Genomic DNA, 23284 nt, shown 5'->3' with positions numbered 1-23284 from the left:
TAGAAAATCTTGTCTAATACGGAGGCATAAGCAGTTTACACTTGTCGCTGAAATTGAAAATTTGCAGCACTGTGCTCTGCATATATTTGGGCTGCTGATAAGGTTTTCACTTTTTTTTTTTTTTGTCGCCCGTGTCACGTTTTCACTCGTTTGTGTAAAATCCAAGTGAATTCCCTAAGTGGATTTGTTCCCTTCTGTGAATGTGAGTTATTTGATTATGATGATGATGATGATGATTTTTAAAACCTCAGGGTTTAGCGCTGCCTTATGCCGCCGTGTCCGTTCTCGTTGAGTTTTCAGAAAACGTCTATTAGTGCTCATGAGTGTTTGAAAGAAAGACAAAGAACATGAGTAGGTTTAGTGACGCTACAGCGATGATCACAGCAAGATCAGACCTGGGGACGGATCGCACCCTTCATCTCCGCCGCCTGTGTCATACGATTCGCTCGCTGGGTTGTTATGCAGGCGCTGCCCCGGTGTGCCGTCTTCCCAGGTATCCGCAGGTTTTTCTGTTCAGCCATATGGCGTTCTGCTGTGGGGGGGGTGCTCAGACTGCCTTTATATAATATCTGCACATTGTGAAGGGAGTCTGTTTCAGAGGTTAAAGAAGAAATTAACACAGAACTGATCGAGACGCATTGTGCGTATTGTCAGTGTGCAGAAGACATGCTGTCACGGTAATCGGTGGATAGAGGTTCCTTTCTTGCAATGCGTGTCCTGATGGCTGAGATCTGGAGACGCTCGTGGGTTGCTGTTGCTATTGTTGATGTTTCTTTCTGGTTATCGAATATTACACTTTCACTTACTGAGAAGCAACTTACCGACAGAAAAACGATTTATATCTTCATACAGAGTCAAAACCCTCAGCTTTTCGTGCTCCGTTTTCATGTAGCACAATAATCCATCTTGTTTCAGACTTTCAGTGCCAGTGTCTCGGCTGCCGAGGTCTGTGTCTATCTGGCTTTGCGAACTGGAAATCTGGGGACTTAATTTTGCAGAGTTGCCATAATCACCGGGCCGCACTCCTGTGTGAGGCTGTGTGTGGTGCCAGCTCGCCCAACTGCCCTGGGTCTCATGTGTTGACTTTTCTCCTCAAAACTTACTTTTGTCTTTAATTGCGGTGATGTACAGCAGACATTCCTCGCGCGGAAAATTACCCTTTTAACATCACAGCGGCAAATTACGACAGGATTTATAGTTTACTGTGTGCGGTTGTCAGCGATACCAAATAAATCTCTCTCCCAACTGCATGGTTTTAATTTCAGAGTTCATCAGAGTCGACTCCCAAGTTGCTGACTGATTTAATTCCTAGCCATTCAGTGCCGCAATTAAGGACCAATTGGCTTTTAAATAAATAAATAAATAAATAAGTGTTGATCCATTGCTTTCCTCTCGCTTCCCCAACGCTCATCCCCGAGCAGGCCCTCTCCCGGCTCTGGCGCTCTGACAGTGTTAATGGCGTGTTGTCATTCATCACCGTGCGGCGAGGGGGACGCCGAGACAAAGACGGGCTAATTGAGTAATTCTGTCTTGCAAATGGAATATGCAAATGAGCGCGGCAGGGGGGACGGAGTCGAGGTATCCTTCAGGAAGAAAGCCGGCCGCCTTGTGTTTGTTAAGCGCTGTGCCGTTTCCCCAGGAGATTCCCGCAGTATTATTTCAATAACGGCAACGATCATCCCTAACTGATGTGAGCGTGCTTTAATAATTCACAACTAAAATAACAAAGAAACACGCAACACAGTTCAGGCGCTGTGTTTATTGAATTAAGGCGGTGTCGTCTTGTTGACTTTGTATCTCATTGAGACGTGTTTCCTTTCTGGTGTGAAATCAACAGGGAAGAGGGGAGTGAATCCTGTGGTGTCTTCCTGAGGCAGAGACGGACGGCATGGGCTGTGTCTAGTTTTTGTTTTGTTTCTCAATATTAATTTCTCAGCCACAAGATCATAAGAACATAAGACAGTGTCCAATCGAGAGGAGCCCATTCGCCCCATCATGCTCGTCTGGTGTCCATTAATAACTGAGTGATCAAGGATCCTATCCAGTCTGTTTCTGAATGTTCCCAAATTGTCTCTTCAGCCACATCGCTGGGGAGTTTGTTCAGATTGTGACGCCTCTCTGTGTGAAGAAGTGTCTCCTGTTTTCTGTCTTGAATGCCTTGAAGCCCAATTTCCATTTGTGTCCCGGGTGCGTGTGTCCCTGCTGATCTGGAAAAGCTCCTCTGGTTTGATGTGGTCGATGCCTTTCATGATTTTGAAGACTTGGATCAAGTCCCCACGTAGTCTCCTCTGTTCCAGGGTGAAAAGGTTCAGGTCCTCAGTCTCTCAGTAGGACATTCCCTTCAGACCTGGAATAAGTCTGGTTGCTCTCCTCTGAACTGCCTCTAGAGCAGCGATATCTTTCTTGACGAGACAGTCGGTCAGGAGCCAGGCTCGAGCAGGAACTCGATGTTTTCTCGATATCAAAGGGGAATACATAGTTATTTGCATTGACTTTAGTATTGTATGCAAATTGTGCCGTGATCACCTGACACATTACAGTGAATTTATTTTGATCAGGCGCTTGATTCATTATCTGTAGATTTCTTGCAAACGCTGTTGAATTTTAATCACGTCTGAATTTACACATTTTAATGGCTACAGTAATGCGCAATGCGCGTGGTTTATCAACCGGGTAAATCAAGAATGGGGGGGGAAGCATTCGGTGAAGGAGGGTGTTATTGGTTTTATTTTTTATTATCATTAATTAGTTGATTAGAATAATTTTTAAACCGTAGAAAATCATACAGGACTGGAAAAATGTAAATGGCATCCAACCAAAGAAAGTGCCCGTTAAGATATTGTTTTTCTTCACCGCATAAAATAAAGCAGTTTGTTTGAAATTATGAATAATACATCAACAAACCAACAGCAACAACAGGAAAAAAAAAAGCTGCTGTGGCTGCTAGTGTGAACGACTGCTTCTGTCTAAAGCTGCAGTGCATTAACAGAGCAAACGCAGATTTAAGTGTCTCAGACGTTGAAGGTGGAGGAGTACAGATTACCTGTCTGGACAGGCACGGAGATTGCGGTCCGGATTTATGTGCCAATTCTGTAAAATATCCCCGGATGTGCGACTCCTCCACTCCTCCGGTGTTGAGCGGCACTTGTAGCTCCGTGTGCCGCCGTGGACTCGAGCAGCTCAAGAGAGGTGACTAGTGCCCCCACACGCTTAGAGCACAGGTCCTCTCTTGAGTGTCGGGTTGAGATTGTTGCCTTTTCTAGTTATTTGAAACCATAATCTCCGATTCTACTGTATTGATTTTGCCCGTTTTTAGAAGTCCCTCTGGCACAGGAGCAGATTTACCTCTTGTTTCTTACAAAACTTTTATGGCCATCTCTCACCGTTGGGAAATAAAGAGAGGAGCCGGATTTGAGAGGGGAATAGAATTTTAATCTAACAAGAAGGTTCTGAGAATTATAGGCACCACATTCTGCAATTTCTTTTCCTCCCCGTTTAATAACTTTAAATAGCAGCTTTGTATGCCGAACCTGTAACCTATTCGCTGAGTTCTTCCTGCAGCATGGAGCCATGTTTGTGTATCTGGTATATAGCGCACTGTTTATCTGGTGTGTGAGATGATACAGTATTGTGCATGGAGAAAGTTTGTGTATAGAACAGAGAAGCTAATACACAAATTTCAAGTGTTAAGTTGCTGGCAGAAATACGTCTCAAATCAAACGGGATTGAGGAACTGGTTTTGATTATTATGAGTTACAGTGTTGATTGACTTTCATAGAAGGAAGTTGAAGACAAGATATCACGGTGGGCTTATTTACTCCGCTAGTGTAGTCTGCTGTCTTTCGTTTCAGGGAGGGCTTTAATATTAGTGTCTGTACCGCCTGTGAAATCTGCAGGAACCTGCAATGCCAAGTCAGCATTATTATAGAGCGCTCCCCCCGGACAAGGTTGGAGGGGTTTGGCGTGATGAGAAACGAACAGCTTCCCCTCGTTGCCGTCGCTTCCCGCCACGACTAACGGCTCGTGTTTGAAACCAAGTAATCTGAGAGCACAGGTTTTGTCTAGGAACCTGATTTCAGTAAGGTGTTCTGTGTTTGTTTGATAGATTTCAGCAAAAGTAGTAAAAACGAATTATAATAGGAAAAGGATAGGGCATTGTCTCGTCTTGGAAGTAATTGCTTGAAGGACCCGTTCCAGTCCGTGTCTGAGGGAAAATGCCAACGGACAGGGATAAAAACTCCCAACAGATTTTTTTTTCCCTCCCCTTGATTTTGTTTTCGGTTTTTGTTTTTTGTTTTCGTTCTCCCACCACAAGAACTGTTTGAAAAAGCTTCAGTGCTGCTATGAGAAGTGTAGACGCTAATTGTCAGGATAGATTGAAACAACACGAACAGAGGAAGTGAATACTTGTCAGTTTTTCAAAGTAAGAACTCTTGTGCTCTAATTCTCATTTAAATACTTAATAACAGAGAGAGAGTAAACGGGACGGTAATGTGTGGCGTCATTGCCTGATCCCTTTTTAATTGCACATGTAATGTTGCAGGCAGTCTTATCGGCAGGGAAAGTGGTAGTGGCTGTAAATTCAGATATCTTAATCTGTATCTGTTCCAGGAGCATGGATTTCAGAATAATTATCAAACACAATTGATTAAAAATTGATTTCATGAATTGTGCAATGGTTAGGAATTAAGTCTTCGAAAATTGTTCCCATGGATCATTAAACTTCAATCAGTAACTGATTTTTATCTTTTATTTCTGTGTTACCGAGATAATGGTCCTGCAAGCGTTATCGATCGCCTCTGTTTAAAATTGGACGGTTAGGTTTTCTTTTTGGTTTAATTGACTTTAAATTAGATATTTACCAATAGGTCTCGGATACGGAGCCACCTTGATTTTTAATTTTGCCTTTTGTCGTCGTGTCTGTGTGAAGCGTCTGTGGAAGACGGTTGAACTTGAGCTGAAATATCAAACTCTTACGTTGTGATGCCTGAAAAGGTTACGTGTAATTGTGAAGTTGCGTGTCGTTTTCATCTCCCATCTTCCGCTGGGAAGGATCCTCTTTTTAAATGTATTCTGTCTTTGACTCTGACTCTTGCATTTTTATGCATAATTGTAGCCAACAAGCTACAACCTGACGGAGGCATTTGCATATCATTGTCTGACCCACGATGCATTGCTCTGAATAGGAATGAGTTACTGTCCTTTTTTATTTGTGATTTCAATTGGAGTTAATGAGATGGATGAGACGCACTGTCCATTATCAGTTGCTTTTGGTTCATACCTTTTGTATTGTTACGTGTGTCCGGGCACTGCGTGTCTGTGTGTCTGTGTGTGTGCCGTACCCTGTAATAGGTGATGCCCTGAGACTTCAGACTTTGAGTGCATCATTGAGAAACGCTCGCTAAGCAGAGGCAAGAAGCTACCGAAAACTGTCAAGAAAAACAAAACGAGGAGAATTTTGTAAGGAAATATTTACACTGTGATGCAATCTGCCGCGTTGTTCCTGTGGCACCCTGGCCCACTCCGGCAGAGCCATCTCATTCTCTTAATTAAAAAAAATAATAATAATCTTCCATCTGAGACGTTCAATTGTCATGCTTTAAATCCTTTTCCGGGATGGTCCTGCAGGCACAGAGTTGGACGGCTCCAGCACTTCAGCGTTTCAGAGGCTGCAGGAGACCAATCATCTCGTATCGCCTCTTCCAGACCTTCCCCGTTGACGAGGAGAATCTGGCAGCTATCGGTTAGAAACCAGCAGCTCAAAGACAAATCGTCACGTCGAAAGCACTTGCCAGATATATCCGCTGCACGGCATTTAGAGATCGGGATATTAGATTGCGGTTAATTGATCCAAGCACCTGTGGAGTATTAATCAGCACCAGCTATTATTATCTGAATCGTTAATTAGGTCCGCTTTGTCGGCAGCAATCCATCTTGAGTGTCAGCCTGGTGGAAACATGGCGTCTATCCCTCAGTACCCCCGGGGGATGACTGGAGGTGCCTGCTCCCCTGAGGGGTAGGTGTGGTGTTAGTGTTGGCCCCAGACGGAGAAGTAGCAAATCAGAATAATTTAAAAACACTCAATTTTAGACCAGTAGGAGACTCTGTCCCACCCCATGCCCCCTACACAGGTTTAATCTGTTAATCGAGGGTCCGGAGAAGCCAGTTTATACAGAAAATGTTCGTTTTGATTTAAAAGGGTAAATGTATTCGGCAGGTTTCTGAAGTTGAAGGCGCTGCATTTTTGTCACAATCTGTGTTCTTATTTATGTATATTTTTTATTTTCCTGGTCGGCAACAGCACTGCATAATCTCAGTAAATATTGAAATAACCCCCCTCCCGATTTTATAAAGGACAGAAGTTTGCCAAATGTTTGAGTTTTTGCATGCGTTTGGGTGTGTGTCCGTGTGCGTCTGCTTGTCCGTGTGCGTCTGCTTGTCCGTGTGTGCCGCCGCTCTCCCTGATCGTCCCCTGTTCTCGTCTCCCCCAGGAGCGTGACGGCATGCGGTCCATTCTGGAGTCATACGACAGCGAGCTGGCGGCCAGCGAGTATTCGCCCCAGCTGACGCGCCGTGTGAGGGAGGCGGAGGAGATGCTGCAGAAGGTGCAGGCCCACAGCGTCGAGATGGAGGTACGGCCCACGAGTGACCCGGGAAACAAATACATACATACATACATACATACAAGCAAATACAGCTCTGGAGAAAATGAAGAGACCACTTAACATTGATTTCTGAACTTGGAGTGGTCTCTTTTTTTCCAGAGCTGTGCGTTCCACGTGTTAGTGAGGCCTCAAGGAGCGAGTGCTTGCATCAGACTGACTGACGGACGAGCCTTGCTTTATAGTCCGAACACCGAGAGGTTTATTAAATCCACGCTAATGAAACCCGCTGGAAGAATGAGGCGATTGGCACTCCGGCTGTGCGGCACAGCGGACCTCCCAGAGACTGCAGCGGGGGGCCGCACTCCTCAAGCACCGGTCTGCTTCCCGAGGACCCGGCTGGCTTTAGTTGTGGTGCTGGGCGTGGCGGGAGAGAAAACGTCACACACTGAGAGAGACTGTGGTGTCGTTAATGCTGGTGAAGAGAGAACTGTCAATTAACGGTTCATGGTGAAGCATCTTTCACACCTGAAGTCTTGTCTTTGGAGGCTCTTCTTTTTGTGTGTCATACGATATACTTGTGAACCTTTTAAAAAAACTAAACTAATTGGATAGATGGTTAATCAGCTCTTACAGGAGCTCTGAGCACTGGTCTCCTCACATCAATGAGGAGACAGCCTGCTGCTGCGGGATTACGGGGAGGAGTCGCTTCCGTCTTTGTGATTGACTTGAAGATCAGTTTCTCTACCACCTTCCTGTTGCCTTGTTTCGTAATTCTAACTTTAAATATGATTTAGAGACATTGTTCTGTAATAATCAGTTTTATTCCTGATCAATCACATTCATTTAATTGTATTCTGACTCATCTTGCTGAAATGAATCCAGTTTGAAATCGACGTTTAGATCTTTATCTCACAACCGTCTGACGTCTTAAAGGAGGTCTACAAAACCGGTCAAGAGTTTTGCCTGTTTTCTGATTGCGGTAAAGCACAAACCCGATCGTGCCGCTTTTGAAATGCAGGACTCGGAAGTCTCCTGTGTGTTTTGTGTGCGTTTAATTTGCCGTAACTGGACAGAATGAGACTTTCACAACGCTCGCCCAACTTTGCAATCCCAGTCTCCCCTCCACTGAGAAGCCGTTTTTTCCGGCAGGCAGCTTGATTGGGCCCAAACCGACAGCGCCTCTCCGGCCTCAAAGGTCAGCTGTTTTCTTGTCGCTCTGAAACTGGCAAAAAGCTTGTTGATGTTTCTCGGGTTTTTCTCCAAAATCGCGCTCACCTATACCAGGACGACCGTTATCACCCGGCAGTGGCTTTTATTCCTTCTTCAGCACCCGCATCTCATTATATAGTTTTAAAATCAATATGAGAGGAGCCCAAACGTGGCCGACCTGCTTTCAATTGAACTATATCACGATTCACTCATATTCCGGTTTTGCTCTGAATACGGTGACCTATCCTTTCAGGAAACTGAAGGCAATTTCATTAAAGGTCTTCGATATGAGTTGGTGGAGGTGGGGGGCTTTTGAAAGCAGTAAATATATTTACATTAAAGAAAACATCCACAAGCCCTCCGCACACATCATGCAAATATTGTCACATCAAAAAGCACCACAGTCCCTCACTTCTCCTGATTTCTCAACTGAACTCCAGGGAAGTGGGGGAAAATATTTACATTTTAAACACTATTCAATATTTAATACGGCGCATTTATATTTAATGTGTGGTAATATTGGCTTTTTTAAAATTCTTCTTCTTCCGGAAGCCATTAGTGTCAATCAGACTGAATTTGCGATTTTCATTTTGTACACAAACTGGATCAGCATCTGTGAGTGTTTGTCTTGTATAGGATTGGCTGTGGGAGGGGGGGGAGAGAGAGGAAATAAGAACATAGATCAACGAGTAAATAAATAACCTTCAAAGCTTGTGCTGGAATACGGTCGGCCTTCCTGACGACTGATCTCTCCGTTTCGATGGAGGAGAGACGTGAGAGGGTAATGCGTTTGCCTTTGGGGTGACGAGGCGAGGTTTATATACCCCGTTGTGATCCAGACTCCCTGTGTGTAGAGGAACTACACAACCCGGCAGTGAGAGGAGAGCCCAGCGAATTAAAAATGCACGTGCGCGGAGTATTATCTTTTACGCACTTCGTGGATAAACAGAATTCGTAAATGATGACATGAATTACGCTCCGTTTCGTCTCTCGTCTCTCTGAACCAGTTGTGAGCGTACGGCGTGTCTTGCATCTGAACCCATTTCTTTCTCTGTTTGTTTGTTTGTTTATTTATTTATTTTAAACCATCTTCGAGGAACAATCATATTGTGGGTGCAAACCGGCATTGGCAGGTCTAGGGCGCGGCTCTGCGGGAGATAATAACGTGTCGCGTGTGATTTGTACCGGTGAAATTGGAATGTGTAATTACGAAATGGAATGCGTGGTTATTGCCGGCCAAGGATGGTGGTGATTTTCTTTCATTATAAAATGTCTTTGTGTTTCTTCTTCTGAATAAATTGACCAGGAAGTGCATTAGGGCCTTATCACTGTTTCATGGCTCTCATTATTGCAGTAGTAGTGTTTTATGTAATGTAAAAGCATAGTGTGTAGATTAACATGTATGGGACGATCACACGCAAGTATGGAAAAAATGTATTTTTAAAAAGACGGAATGCATTTTACAGACGGGATGATTAATTGATTTCCTGGTACTGTGTGTCTTCAGCTCTGTGACTTCACATCACACGACTTGAATCATTTCATATTTGATTTATTTGATCTCCAGAAACTCCTGATGTTTCATGAAATAAATGTCCATGTAAAAAAAAAAAAATTGTAATCACTCAGTCACTCACTCTCACACACACACACACAGTCTTTCTCTCACCCCTCACTCACACCCATCCCTGGGTTTCACACTAGCTGGGCGGCTGAGTGTGTGACACGGTGAGCAGGAAGTCCTCCAGATTAATTTACTCAGGGGAGAGTCTGTGGTCGACTGAATCAAGAGTCCTGTTAAAAATAATTGAAAAGAACCCCCCTAGCTTTAGGCGCGGTAACCTCTCCTCCGATGGGTGTCTGTGGTGGCATTTCTCCAGGAGGTCAATTACGACAACCTGCTTTCTGTGACCTCCTCATGTACGGGTGAAAAAAGTACACCACGTTCCTCAGCGCTTTTCAGCCACGAAAAACACCGAACTGAACAAAACGGGCCTTTTTACAGAGATGGAGATGAACGGTTGTTTATTTTCGTCTCAGAATGGATTAAAATGAACACATCCTTACGCTTGTGTGCTCACAAAGGTGACTTGTTCCTTATTGTTGCGTTTCTAAAGCTATCCCGCACTCTATTGTCAGCCTAATTTAAAACAGGAGCGTTAAGGAGTCTCGGCCACGGCTTAGAGCCCATTCGACTTTGAGACGCCGTGCCCTTGCATCTTAAAATGTTTATCATTCATGTAATACGCACTTTGGCATCTGCTGGCCCGTGTTCGGCACTGGAAACGATTTGCACAACGACTCCCCAGCCTAGCTTGTTTTCCTCCACCTGTCAGCTGTTCTTCTCGGGTCAGCTAAATGCTCGAAGCGCAACCTGCCAGGAGACGCTTTGCCATTAACGTGTTCCAAAGAAAACCGATGGTCCTCCGAGAACCCGAGCACTCTCTTAAAATGCTGCGCTATACTTTATTTCACCTCCGAGGCCATCAGTTCATAATTGGGCCTTTGTAATGCCTTTCGTTTACAGCAGCTGTTCTTGTGTCTTTCTCTCAGGGTCAGCTTTCCAAAGCCCAAGAGGATGCTGGGACTTTGAAACTCCAGGTGCAGACGGTGAGTCCACCGGCCGTCTCTCGCTCCAGTTCACGGTTCTGGATCTATTCACATAAGCTCCCAGGAATGAGATTGTTTTTCTGTTGCTTTATTGTTTTTAAGACATAATTGAAATGAAACAACATGTTTCAGAAAGTACCTCCAAGCTAAAGACGATTTAAAACCACTTTCAGTGTTGTTGTGGAAAAACAAAGTCATGGACAAACATGGGGAGTACAGGTACATAAATGCCCGTTTCATAGCCCATGTGTTTCCCATTGAAGAGTGTGGCGTTTGTGTTGAGCGATCTGTTAAGGAAAGCGTCTAACGAACGTTTGCCTCGAGCTCCTGTGGCGAGTTGGTCCGAGCAGAATCGCTGAGTCGGTACATCTTATAAAAACACGGCGATAATGAAGCAGGAGAGAATCTCCATCCTGATGCGAGATGCCGGGCGATAGCGATCAGCAGAATCATGACATTTTCAGTTATCTTTTCTCCAGCCCCCAACTTTTTTTTTTTTTTTTTTACTTTTTCCCCCTCCATTAATTATTGTTCTCTTTGAAGGCGTCTCGGCCTGTCGTCTGTGAGAAGCGCCTGCTATTTTTAAACTGAAGCGACGGAGCCCTTTCAAAGATGTTTATGGATTTGCTTGCTTTATGGATTGAAGTCCCTGCTGAATGTATTGGACTGATATTTATATTCAATCAATCAATTGAATTGTATTATAGCGCCCCATATACACACAAGCTTCTTGGTCCGCTGCACAGATTAAAAAAGGACACAAAATCATTTTATTTTGTATTACTATACAAAATGTTCTACTTTTACCTAAAGGCCTGGTCAAACAAAGTTTTTAAGTGAGATTTGAAAACAGATAGAGTACGTATTGCTTTAGTATCACTCGGTAAAGGGTTCCATAGAGAGAGGCCAAGTGAGCAAAACTGTGAGATCTGTAAGTTGCATCATAAAATCTTCCCTGTGAGCACATCTGCCTCAGCGGAGGGACACAAGAATGTACAAGATCTGAGAGAGGGGGGCACGAGTCCATGGAAATGTCAGTATATACAGTTTATGTTGTATTCTTTGTGCAACAGGCAGCTAATGAAGATCAGACACAACGGGGGTCACGTTTAATTTAGTCGCTCTGGCTGCCGAATTTTGAACTACTTGGAGCCTTGCAATTAGACATTTAGGAAACCCTGCTAAGAGGGCATTACAAGAGTCTAACCTAGACATAATAAAAGCGTGGATCAAAGTCTCTTAGATGGAAAAAGACGATTAACAAACAGATTTGACGCGCTCATCAAAGTGCAATTCAGAGTCCAGATTTGCAACAATGGGGCTAATGGTAAAACCGTTATTTCTGAAAGTCAAATTTAAAAGAGAAAGCGAGAGTGTTTGTTTTTTAGATCCCACACACACGACCTCCGCTTTACTAACATTTAGTTGAAGAAAATGTTTGCTCATCCAAGTTCAGATCTCGTTCTCCCAGCACTGAAACCAAGCCAAATCGGGTTTTGTAGAAATGCAAATTTGAACATCAGCATACCCAGGGTAATTAATGCCTCTAGTTTGTAGGAGTCTTTCGAGAGGGAGCATATACATTAAAAACAGGACAGGACCCAGAATAGACCCTAGTGGCACCCCAGAAGACAAACTAACAATCTTAGAGGAGAAACGGAGACATACTGGCCACCGCGACCAGTCAAGTAACCCGAAACCAGAAAAAAAGACTTCAAATTCCAGTCGCTGTAATAGAATATGATGATCGACAGTAAATGCTGCAGATAAATCCAATAAAAGTAGTAGAGAACATATGCCTGAATCACAGCTTAACAACAGATCATTGAACACACAAATAGGAGCTCTCAGTGGTATGAGAAGATCTAAAACCTGATGGAAATGTTTCATAAAGGGCATTTTTTTCCATCAAATGTGCTGCTGCGAGGCGACCACCCATTCCAGCACCTTAGACAAAAATTGAAGATTTGATCAAGAAATGCTGCTATCGAGGTTTTACTTGAACATTCCAGATTTAAAAGATTCAGGGCCTTTTCCTGAGGATAAGGACACATTTAAACCATGTAGTAGAATAGAAGCAAAGTTATGAAATTGAGTCTTCAAAAGAGCAGAGGGAAAAGGGTCCAAAGTACATGTCTTTACAGAAGCAAACACTTAAATTGTAGAAGTCAATAACCCTGGAGAGGTTAGCCAAGGACAAGAACCAGCACTAGAGGCCTTTACATCGGCAGCATTGCAGGTACTTGATATTGTTGACACGAAAAAATCCATAACCTCCTGGCAACGGGCATCGGAAAAGCAACCAGAAGAAAGATTCACAGAGGGAGACGGGGGTTTACTTACAGTGGAGAAAAGAGCTCTTAAATTTCCTTGATTTTCCTTAATAATATTAGAAAAGTAGCCAACTGTTCCAACCCTTAGAACCTTCCTATACAAGAACAGAAGAAGAACAGAAGAAAGTGTCCAATTGAGAGGAGGCAATTCGCCCCATCGTGCTCGTTTGGTGTCCATTAATAACTAAGTGATCAAGGATCCTATCCAGTCTGTTTTTGAATGTTCCCAAATTGTCTCTTCAGCCACATCGCTGGGGAGTTTGTTCAGATTGTGACGCCTCTCTGTGTGAAGAAGTGTCTCCTGTTTTCTGTCTTGAATGCCTTGAAGCCCAATTTCCATTTGTGTCCCCGGGTGCGTGTGTCCCTGCTGATCTGGAAAAGCTCCTCTGGTTTGATGTGGTCGAGGCCTTTCATGATTTTGAAGACTTGGATCAAGTCCCCACGTAGTCTCCTCTGTTCCAGGGTGAAAAGGTTCAGGTCCTCAGTCTCTCTGAGTAGGACATATCCCCTAAGAAACCCATGCCAGATCTGCCTGTAGATCTCCGAGAGATTACTTCACACACATTTTCAGATTTATGAATTTGTGATTTCATAGCTCATAATTAATCCGAAAACCACACTCTTTTTCAGAGCTGTGACTAGAGGTTTTCACTGGAGCCAAAATGTCAATTATATCAGAGATGTTGTACATATTTACACACTGGTCTGAATCAGATCTGTCCAAACATTTTGAATTTTGAGGAGCTGATCAAACTGCTGCCAAATCCAATCATCTCCAGGAAGTAGTATTGGTATTATTAACTCATCTTTAAACTTGTATTTCCTGTGAATGGCTTTGTTGCCACATCGGAGAGATACATTTGACGTTTGTCTGTTGTTTCCTAACCGCCTCACTTCCCTCCATTCCTCTTAGACGTCAAAAGCCCGGGCCTTCACGGGGTCACACTATTACCAGCCTGGTGGGGCTGAAGAGAGGAGCTCATTTACCCCCACCTGAGCGCTTGAGATAAACTCAAAGCATGCGTCCTTTTTTCTTTTTTTCTCTTCCTTTTTCAATCAGCCACCCGTTCAGTTGTGATAAAGCGATTGCTGTTAAAGTATGAGACCTGTAAGGCAGATGTCAGCGTGGTGATCGCTGCAGTAAACTGAGGAAACGCACACAGCCTCTATTCCCCGCAGCGGGAGCACAGTCTGAGTGTTGTCAGCCAGATGTTCATTCCTAATATGTGAAGATCGTGATGCGTCGCTGTGCTTTGATAGTTTACTTTGGCCCCGCCCACATCCAGATTTGTAAGACGATCGCAATGATGGACTTCATGGTCGTTTTATTAATCGTCCTCTTCCACCTGTTCTCAGTTTTAATCTCTTTTCCCTGAAAGACTAAGAGCCAATCTTTGAAACTTGCTCGTTCGTTTCAATGAAAACCACATTCACGGGTAAATCGGGTAAATTGTGTATTGATTCCGAAGCGGGGCGCATTCGTTCACTTCTCTTACTGGGTGAACCTTGTGGCATGTACCTATAATGTATTTATCTCCCGAGTAAGGTGTGTATTTGAAAATATAGATCACAATCGTGTGTTGCATCTGGCTGTACTTTAATAGTAATCCAATGCCACGCGTCCGGTTCGTGACTATACTGTTCCAAACGGCGGTCAATAGTTTATTTCTTTCCCAAAATAAGACATCCAGGGTGAAAATCGGATGGTTTCATCTTGATATTAGTTGGGCTTTGGCCAGTCGATAACACAATCCATACTTTTACTCCGATTCACAACGTGCTCTTGTAGAACAGTCAGTAATATGTCTATGCTGTAGACGTATATTATCGAGTCTGAGGTAATCAGTTTTATACTCGGACGTGGTCAAGCTGCCTCCGACGACCACTTCAGTTTCCACTGCCGGCACAATATTGTTATTATCTTCTCCAGTCCAGAAGTAAGCAGATGGCTTTGAAACTGCAGATCTGTTCACTTTTGTTTCAAAGGTAGAATTCGGGGATGAAAAATGTTCATCGGTGACATAATATATAAGGGATTAATTACGTGGCGGTCCAGGGCGAGAGTGGATACATCCACTACTTCACTGCGCTTTCATGTGCGTCTCATCCGACAGCGCCTGCCTTTGTACTCCAGACATCTGTCTCCCTGAAAGGCCTAAAGAGCTCCTACTACAACTAATAACGGTGAATAAATAATAGCGGTGCGGCTCGGCAAAGTGGTTCTGCGATCTCAACACTGATAAACTCGCCGGCTTTTCTTCCTGACCACGTGTGATCGAGCCCGGTTGTTTAAAGCCACAGAAAGCGGTCCGGCTTCGCAATGATTCTCTCAAACAGAAGTAAAAACTCATTAGTTAATTGCCGGAGAGGCCGAGACAGCTCCACGTCGACTCTCCTCTATTAATTAGTGCAATTAGGACTGATAGGCCTGTCGTTCTGTTGTGGTCCTCGATTACTTCCCAAATGTAATTAATATCAATGTGAGGAGGCACCGAGTAAAGCCACTGCCTCATTAACAAACTTTTCCATAATTAGAACGAGGGGAAAATAGAAACGATTTTGATTACTGCCATAAAGAAAGCGTTATCTCGTGAATCCCCCGGGGGAGGGAATTTTTTGTTTCAATTTAATGAGTTTTTCTGAAGCGGGAGCAGAAAGGTGTTCGTGAGAAGAGAGGGACCCAAGGCTCGGGAATCTTGACTGGCAGGTTTAATTCGAAAAGTTTTACACTCCGCGATGTTGAAATGTGAAAAGGAGGCGGTCCTAGCCTGTGGTTGTGTGGGGGAATCCTTATTTTATATATATAGATGTCATGAAGAGAAGATGATGAATCTAAAAGTGATATTGAGGTGCCGATCACGTGATGTGGCGCAGCTTGCTCGTGGTGAATGGCCATTATAAAGGAAGAGGAATAAAAACTAGATTAAAAACTGTTGGGAGATTCTCAAACAAACTTGCAAATGTGATTCTGCTGTAAAAGGGTGTTTCTTGGGAGGAGTGCAGCTTTTTATGTGAAGATATTCTATGACACACGAGAAGTAAACTTTCATTAAACCGAACAGCTGTTCCAGGGATTCGGCTGCTCACAGGTATCTGTTGAAACCATGGTAAAGACTGCGCTGGGATTCCTCTGATGTTATTAATTTTTCACAAGGTGTTTTTGCAAAGACCGCAGTAAAGTAGGATTGCAGGTGGAAGTGCAGCAGCTCGTGTGTTTTCCTGTGAATATAAAGGGGTTCCGTTAAGTTTAGGTCTGTGCGTGTGAGGGATGCTGTGTGTGTTAGTTGTACAGCACAGTCAAGACACGCAATACTTTGATAACGCTGCTCGTTAACTCCCTAATTGGACTTCATCAAGCCTCCCTGCTTTCCTTTGTCCGTACAGTGTGCTGGCAGTTGTGTGTGGTGTGTTAACCTGCTTTCGATGCATCTTCGCCTGCGGTCAGAGATGCCCAGAGTCGCGTCGAGGGAGATATCGGTTTTCAGGAAAGTGTCTCTGTGTTTTCCACTCCAACCTGGAAGAGCAAATGTGATTCTGGGGAAGGAAAACAAGAGCTGTGGTTACTGGTGCTCTCCGGTGGTCAGGCCGGTCATGTTGCTGGTGTAGCTGACCGTAAGATACGACAAAGCAGACCCGAACATAGAGACGTATTCAGGTCCTCATTCCCGTCCCGGCCTTTATAACTGAGGACAGAACAGCTCGTCGGTGGTGTTCACCGTTCCTGGCTGTGGTTTTGTTTGGAGGTGAACAATGCAGTATTTGTAATGGCTCCGTACAGAGCAGCAATATAGGGGACATGTGGGAATCTGTAGAAAATAATACATATATATTCTGTTTTTGCATTTTCAACAAAACCACCTTGGTGTCTGGTCTCTAATAAACCCCAGGACTGTTTGCCATTGGGGCCATTAACGAACACAGCATTGCTTTTGGAAAATGTTGCAGATTTAATTATTAATGACCCACTCAGGTCTGTACCTGAGGAAGCTGCCTTCAGTATTTTAACACAGAGAGCAGGACTGCAGGTGGGGACAGGTGTGGACACAGCTGCAAATTCTGAGTATGACCGATGGCCCTGACTCCCTCTGAAGATGTTTCTCTGCATTTTCCTTTAATACTTATCTCACTCCGTCATCTATCTCTTGCATCTCTCTCTCTCCCTCTCTCCCCCTCTGTCTTTTTTTTATTATTTTAATTCAGTGCTAATCAGCACTACGATTTAGATCTGTGGTAATTGAACTGCACCATCAAAGAGTTTCTGATGTTCGTTTGGGTTTGTATCAGTGTTTTTCATGGTTCATCTGCAGAATCTATCCCTGGGGTAAAAATAGTCATATTTAATGAATAAATAGAATACACACACACACATACAGAAAGAAAGCTATCAAAATATGACATGAAATACAGAAACTGGACAGCTACAAGTTATCAATGTGTTTTTCTCTCTCTCTCTCTCTCTCTCAAACATCTCTCAGATTTTCACACCTGGTTTCTCCTTTCTGTGCCGTTTAATTAAAAAAACACAAAAACTATTGTGGGGAATTAGATACTACACCTCATATCACTGGCAGGACGACAGAGAACAATTAAACGTTGATGTTTTAGAGGCATTAGGTAATGAATTCTGTTTTAATGTCACATAGTAGTTAGTGCTTACTTAAAAGGCATCTCCTGTGTGCTGGAGCCGCGCCCGGAGGCCTGTAGGAGTCCTTACGCCTCACATGTGATTGTTCTTGGCAGGACAATGCATTAACAAGTGTCTGGTGCCGGGCCAGCGAGAGAGAGGCTGAATAGAGAAGCAGGTGCAGGTTTTAGAGAGAGCGGCGGACGGGGCAGGTAGGGGCCGCAGTATGGCGCTGAATATAGATTTGTGTGAGGAGCTGAGGACTTGTTTTGATGAACGCCTCCGAGCAGGGCTATTAAACACATCTGCACGATTATCGAGAGCCGCGTGCCTCATAGTGTCAGGACTGAGGAAGCCAGCGTGGTGATGAGAGGAAGTAGTGTCTCTGCTGTGAGCACGGGGTTTTGTTTCTCGGTCTGTTTTGTGCCGCCAGTCTTTGTCTGAGGAGCCCAGGGCACTGAACCGTGTCCAAGTAAACCCATGCTGTAGGATGACGATTCCCCCTGTTCTCTGGATCTGTTCTCCTCCCTGCACATCAGTAAAGAAACGGACACAATATCCCGTGCCTCTCCTCACATGCTGCCACGCTCGCGCACGCTTCCATGACATGATCTCGATAGTTCATAAATGCGATAAAGATTCAAATACAATTATAGGTAAACACAAACGTCATTTGTTTGGTGTCTCTGCGTATTAGGCTCGAGGAACCGGAGAAGAAATGTGTTCAGTATTAGTCTGGAAATATCTATTTTCTGTGGAGAGGTGTACGGTCATGCCAATCTGATTTACGTCCGTTGGGCTCCACACGCGGCCTTCACAGATTGTGAATACCGCTATCGGTGCGTTCCTGTGGTTTGTGAAGAGAAACTTGCGTGTGGTTTTCGTGACAGAGTTGGGTGCCATGAAAATTGTTTTCATGTTGTTTGTGTTATTTGAAAGTAAATGACGGTTCACTTATTCAAGGCATGCCGTACCCGAGTGGCACTGATCTTGGCTGTTACCAGGTGATATGAATGTCCTGATGCCACCAGTCTCAGTTTGAGAACTATCACACATTTTTGTTAGTGTTATTATCAGGTGCATTATAGACCTTTATGTCTGGTTTGTTTATGCATGTTTTGTAAATGTATATAATTGCATTGAATCTCTATGTGCATAATAATGGTCATAATGATAAAATGCGTTGGCCAACTTTTGCTATAAGCTTCATAAAAGGCAAAAATGCAGGCTTACTGAAGTGGCAAACAACCATTGCTTGTGTGTCTCGGTTTTAATATCCTCCGTGGGCATTCGAGAGCCCAGCGCCTGTCACCTCAGAAATACTAAACATGTATTTCTCAGAGACGGCTGGCTGCGAACTCGGAAGCAGCCTGTCCTCCGAGGTTAGCGCTGGCTGCAGCCGATGACAGCCTGTTCTCCCCGGCCACCGCTGCCTTCCTCAAGTTGTGCTCTGAGTAATTATGGCTCTTAAATGAGGGGACAGAGAGGGGAGACGCATATGAATCCGTGCATTAACTCTGCATGTAGAACAGGCTGTTCTGAGTGCTCATTTTCTCTCTCTCTCTCTCTCTCTCTCTCTGGTTCTTTATTATTTAGCAGTGTAAGGAGATGGTTTCGTTTCAAGGCTGAGAAAGAAATTGCTGTTGTATAATAACACCAGAGGGTGCACAAGTCGGTCTGTCTCTCAAAGTGGGTTCAAACGTGACTGTTGAAATAGCAGTGAGCGGAAGGAAGCAGCAGGTTTGTAAAATGCTCACCCTACAGGGATGATGTAAACAGATGTGGTTTTAATGTGCCGTGACGTCCCTGCGATGACATCTCTCTGTGTCACGTCTGCCCGTCTTTCCTGTGTCAACCACAGCGATGGCTGTCAGTCCGATTTGAAATATTTGAATAGAACGTCAACAACAACAACAAAGAATTGGGGAAATGTCCTTGTTTGGTTTTGTCTTACTTTATTTCCGCCGCAAGCCAAAGCATTGTCGTCTTGAGCGGTGCAGTTTAATCTTTCGATGAAATTGCCACAGTAAGAGTTGGGGGTAGAGTTGGCTTTCACTCCTGACAGACGCCTCAATCCCTCGCTCACTTCTGTATCATAATCTGGACTGGTGAGACTCTAAAAGGCAACTGACCCATATTAATTCGTAAACTGCTTTAACACTCGGCGCTTTTGAATTCTTCCAGCTCCTCTGCTTCCCCTGCCTCGTGGCTCTCTCCCTAATGTGCTCGTGATCAAATGTGACACCCTGTGAAATTCGCCCCGTCTCTGTTATTTGACTGGTAATCCTGTTCGTCAAAAGCCTTATTTATTTATTGTCCTCCCCTCTCTGTATTCAAGAGGGATGGAGAGAACAGACGATTGCTTTATATCGTGTATATTCGGCTCGGCCCTTTCCCCCGTTCCGTGTCGCATCACGAGGGGAGACATTTTTCCAAATTATTGTCTTCAAGTTCAATTCTTGTCAGCGCCCCAGATCTAACGAAAGGAATTTGTTCAAATCAAGTCGCCACCGAACGGGCATGTCTTGACGTCCGCCGTCGCCCACGCTTTCGAAAGCCGCCTCTTGGAGCCGCGGAGGGCAATAAGGCCGAGATTAGGGATGAAGGAGGAGAGGGAGATGTCTTGCGTCCGCCTGTGTGTGTGAGAGGAGGGGGTCGATAATTTCGGAAAACCGAAGCTAAACACCTTATTATTTCTCCCTGCTGCCCTGCCTTTCCCCCCACTACATCTTCATTTTGAGTCGGGAACAAATTACCCGACGCAGATGGTACACAGGTGGGCTTGGGAGACCTCTGGCTCTCGCCGATTCATCTTGTCGTGCCGGAGAGCCGCCAGCAGGCTGCAGGACCGGTGCTGGCCTTGACGGATGAGATATCAGACATCTCTGCACTGCCATGAGCCGCGGCGCCCCGGCGAAGAAACAAATCCCAAAGACTGCAAACACGGAGAGGACTCCTGAATGATAAATATATTTTCCGATAAGCGGGGTGGGGGGGAGTAAATTACTTTTCTTTGCTTATGATTCTGCAGGCTGTCTGGACAGTCTCAAAACAATTTCGCTGTTAATGGGACACTTTGCAATTTAAGGGAAATGCGATGTTATCTTATTAATTTAATTTATAATTATTATTTTCTCTTCTTTCAACACGTTTGATGGTCTGATAGAAAATGATTGCCAGGAGAAAATTAGATTTAGTTTGTTAACGCAGATCATGCCTGTATAATGATGTATCCCCTGTGGCTCGGCTACCGACTGAATAATGCAATATGCAGCGTTTGACAGAACAAATCTGAACGGGGGTAGTTTTGTCTCTTGTTTGTGAGGTCAGATTGCGTAGTTCGAAACAACCGTTTTCTCACAGAGATGTTTCTTCAGTAATGGACTCAGGCCGGACAGTGACTTCCTCTGGCCAGTCACAGAACTCCAGAACATGGTACATTGTGTGCCAGAACCCAGTATCTGTAAAGCATATCTGTTTAAGATGGGCCCCGGGCTCTCGAGACTCACTCTTCACTCTCTACTTTGTAGCGTAGTGTAGCCGCTGTTATTCTTCTCATTGTTATTACATTTATTTACTTCAGGGGCTTCGATTTAGATATTTAATTTATTTTAATTTTATAAATGATGCGTCATATCTTACAAAGGTTTATTGATCATTAATAAATTGAATTATTAATGGTTTTTAATTGTTTTATAAACTATTTACCCATCATTTATTAACAACACTGTAGTATAAAGGGTTTATGGTTTGTCTCTTAGGCAGAAAATCAATGTTTTATTCCTGACTGATAGTTGAGGCCCTGCTTTTGACAAAAATAGGGAAAGACCGAATGACTGGCACCCGTGCGCCTGTGAGGTCTATGGTGGGGGTCTCGTTCATCTTCAGACAACGCGTTGCATCCCCTGGTCTCACCGCGTGGAAATACGCAGATGACTCGATGGCCTCGTCTCAGGGGAGCAGTGTACGCTGTCATCCTCTCTCCCGTGCCGGTGCAGCGGTCAGAGCTTCGTTTTCTACACGTCTGTTCGTAGAGTCTTCGCCAAGATGTTCTTTTCACATGTTGTGACCTTCAGCCACTGTTGTCTGTCCGTGCTGGAGTCTGATCAAGCCATGATATGAAAGCGCTTGTGATCTCGATGGACTGATGTGTAAGCCTGGATGCTAATTAGCAGATTGATGTGTGTGGGAACATACTGATAAACACTTATTCTCGCGCCTCGGAGGTTTCCCAGCGTGCCAGAGGTCAGCAGATTCGCTCCCCTTGCGGCTGACACCATCGAGACAGAGAAATGTGCAGGAAATGTGCCCGGGCATTTTAAATGGGAAGAACGGGACGGCTAAGGTCATCCTGAGATCTGAATGCATGATATTGTGGTGCCAGAGTTTCATCAATGCTAAATTATGCGCATTCCGTGTCCTCCTGATGTGCGATTTGTGTTTTTTTTCTCCTCTTGATCTTGGGAGCATATGATAAATATACCCCCCCAACCCCCCCATCTCTTCACATCACCTGCAATCGTATTTGTCCTCCACACTGATTGTTTCTGTTGTGTTTCAGGCTGAAACCGAGCTGGACATCCTGAAGAAGCAGGCGGCCACGGCGGACAACAGCTCCTTCATCAGCAACGAGGAGGTCAACTCCCTCAGGTCAGCGTCCGCCACCGCGCAGGGAGGGCCTCGCTTCGGGACATCGGTGTCAAACGGCCGCATGCGTTCATATCTGAGGAATCCGATGGGGGGTGGAAATGTTAGATAGAGTGGAGGTGTCATACTTTTTAATTTGTTTACCACTAGAATCTCTCCTCGGACAGCCGGTGTGACTCCATCGGAGCCGTAGACGCGTCTGCCCAGCTGATCATTTCCAATCTACACCCAAACGAAATATGTATACAAAAAACAACAATTGTGTGCGTGTCGGAAACGGTGTGTGCGTCAGACAGCAGTCAGTTTGTGTCTCGAGTGTGAAATTCCCACAACGCACTTCTCAACGGGGAAACAACTAAACCAGAGCAGGAACCACAAACCAGTTCATTGTTTCCTTTCCCCCTCATACCAAAGAGCTTCATCTCTTCTGTACACACGTCCCCTCGTCTTTTTCCTATTTCTCTTCCATGTAATATTTGATTATATGTATGTAAAGAGAGCGTTTCGATTCGTGAGGGGAGAACAAACGCGAGGCACGCCTGCCAGCTGGGGCAGGGTGATCCAGACAGCGCTCACACAGTCTGCAGATGCCGTTCGTTTCCTCGCCGCGGATCGCTCCTATTCCCCCCGTCTCCGCGATTGTCCTCTGGAGAGAGCTCGGGCAGCACAGCTTTCAGTTTTAAGCAGGTTGTTTATTTTTTATTTTTATGTCTTTCATTTATGGTCTTCAATTACAGACAAATGCATAAAACAACTCAGTCCAGCAGGCGGCCCCTCGGTGGGTTTAGTTTGGTGAAATCCAGCAGAAAAACAAACGGCAAATGACCGCAGCGATAATAACAGCAGGTAGCAAGAAAGCCGGTCCTGACGTCTGTGTCACAGGCAAGATTGACGCATCCATTGTGCCCTGCCAATTAATTTACACACAATCACTTTCTCTTTCCAATAACGGCATTCCATAATGGCGGTAATGCGGTGTCTGATAAAGCCACGCACGTCCCGACAATTGAGCTTTTCTCCTCTTTCAAGGTAATTTAAAACTGCGTCTCCCGGAGGGCTGATTCTTCATTAACGCACCAGGGCGTCCATGTGGTCTCGGCCCCACGGGGATTTCACAAACAACGTGAGAAAAGAGCGCAGGCCGGCGCCGTCGTTAGTGTGCAGCTGTGATGTGTGCCATAGACGCTTTTCCATCCGCCGCACAGAGACGTGATGAAAGGGCGACCGAAACCTTCCAGGGGAAAATTACAATCATC

At 44.7% G+C, this 23284-nt stretch overlaps 1 protein-coding gene across 2 annotated transcripts in view; it reads left to right on the top strand.

The window, feature by feature from the left end:
* mad1l1 (mitotic arrest deficient 1 like 1) overlaps positions 1-23284 on the top strand; it is a 210729-nt gene that overhangs the window by 60411 nt on the left and 127034 nt on the right. For both annotated transcript variants that reach the window (XM_066689196.1, XM_066689197.1), the window contains exons 12-14: positions 6492-6632; positions 10368-10424; positions 21943-22031. In XM_066689196.1, coding sequence (XP_066545293.1) covers positions 6492-6632; positions 10368-10424; positions 21943-22031 — 287 coding nt within the window. The remainder of the gene's footprint in view (positions 1-6491; positions 6633-10367; positions 10425-21942; positions 22032-23284) is intronic.

The sequence above is a fragment of the Amia ocellicauda genome, chromosome 17, assembly GCF_036373705.1.
Source record: "Amia ocellicauda isolate fAmiCal2 chromosome 17, fAmiCal2.hap1, whole genome shotgun sequence".
Classification (NCBI taxonomy): Eukaryota; Metazoa; Chordata; class Actinopteri; order Amiiformes; family Amiidae; genus Amia; species Amia ocellicauda.
This window is presented reverse-complemented; position numbering and strand designations above follow the sequence as displayed.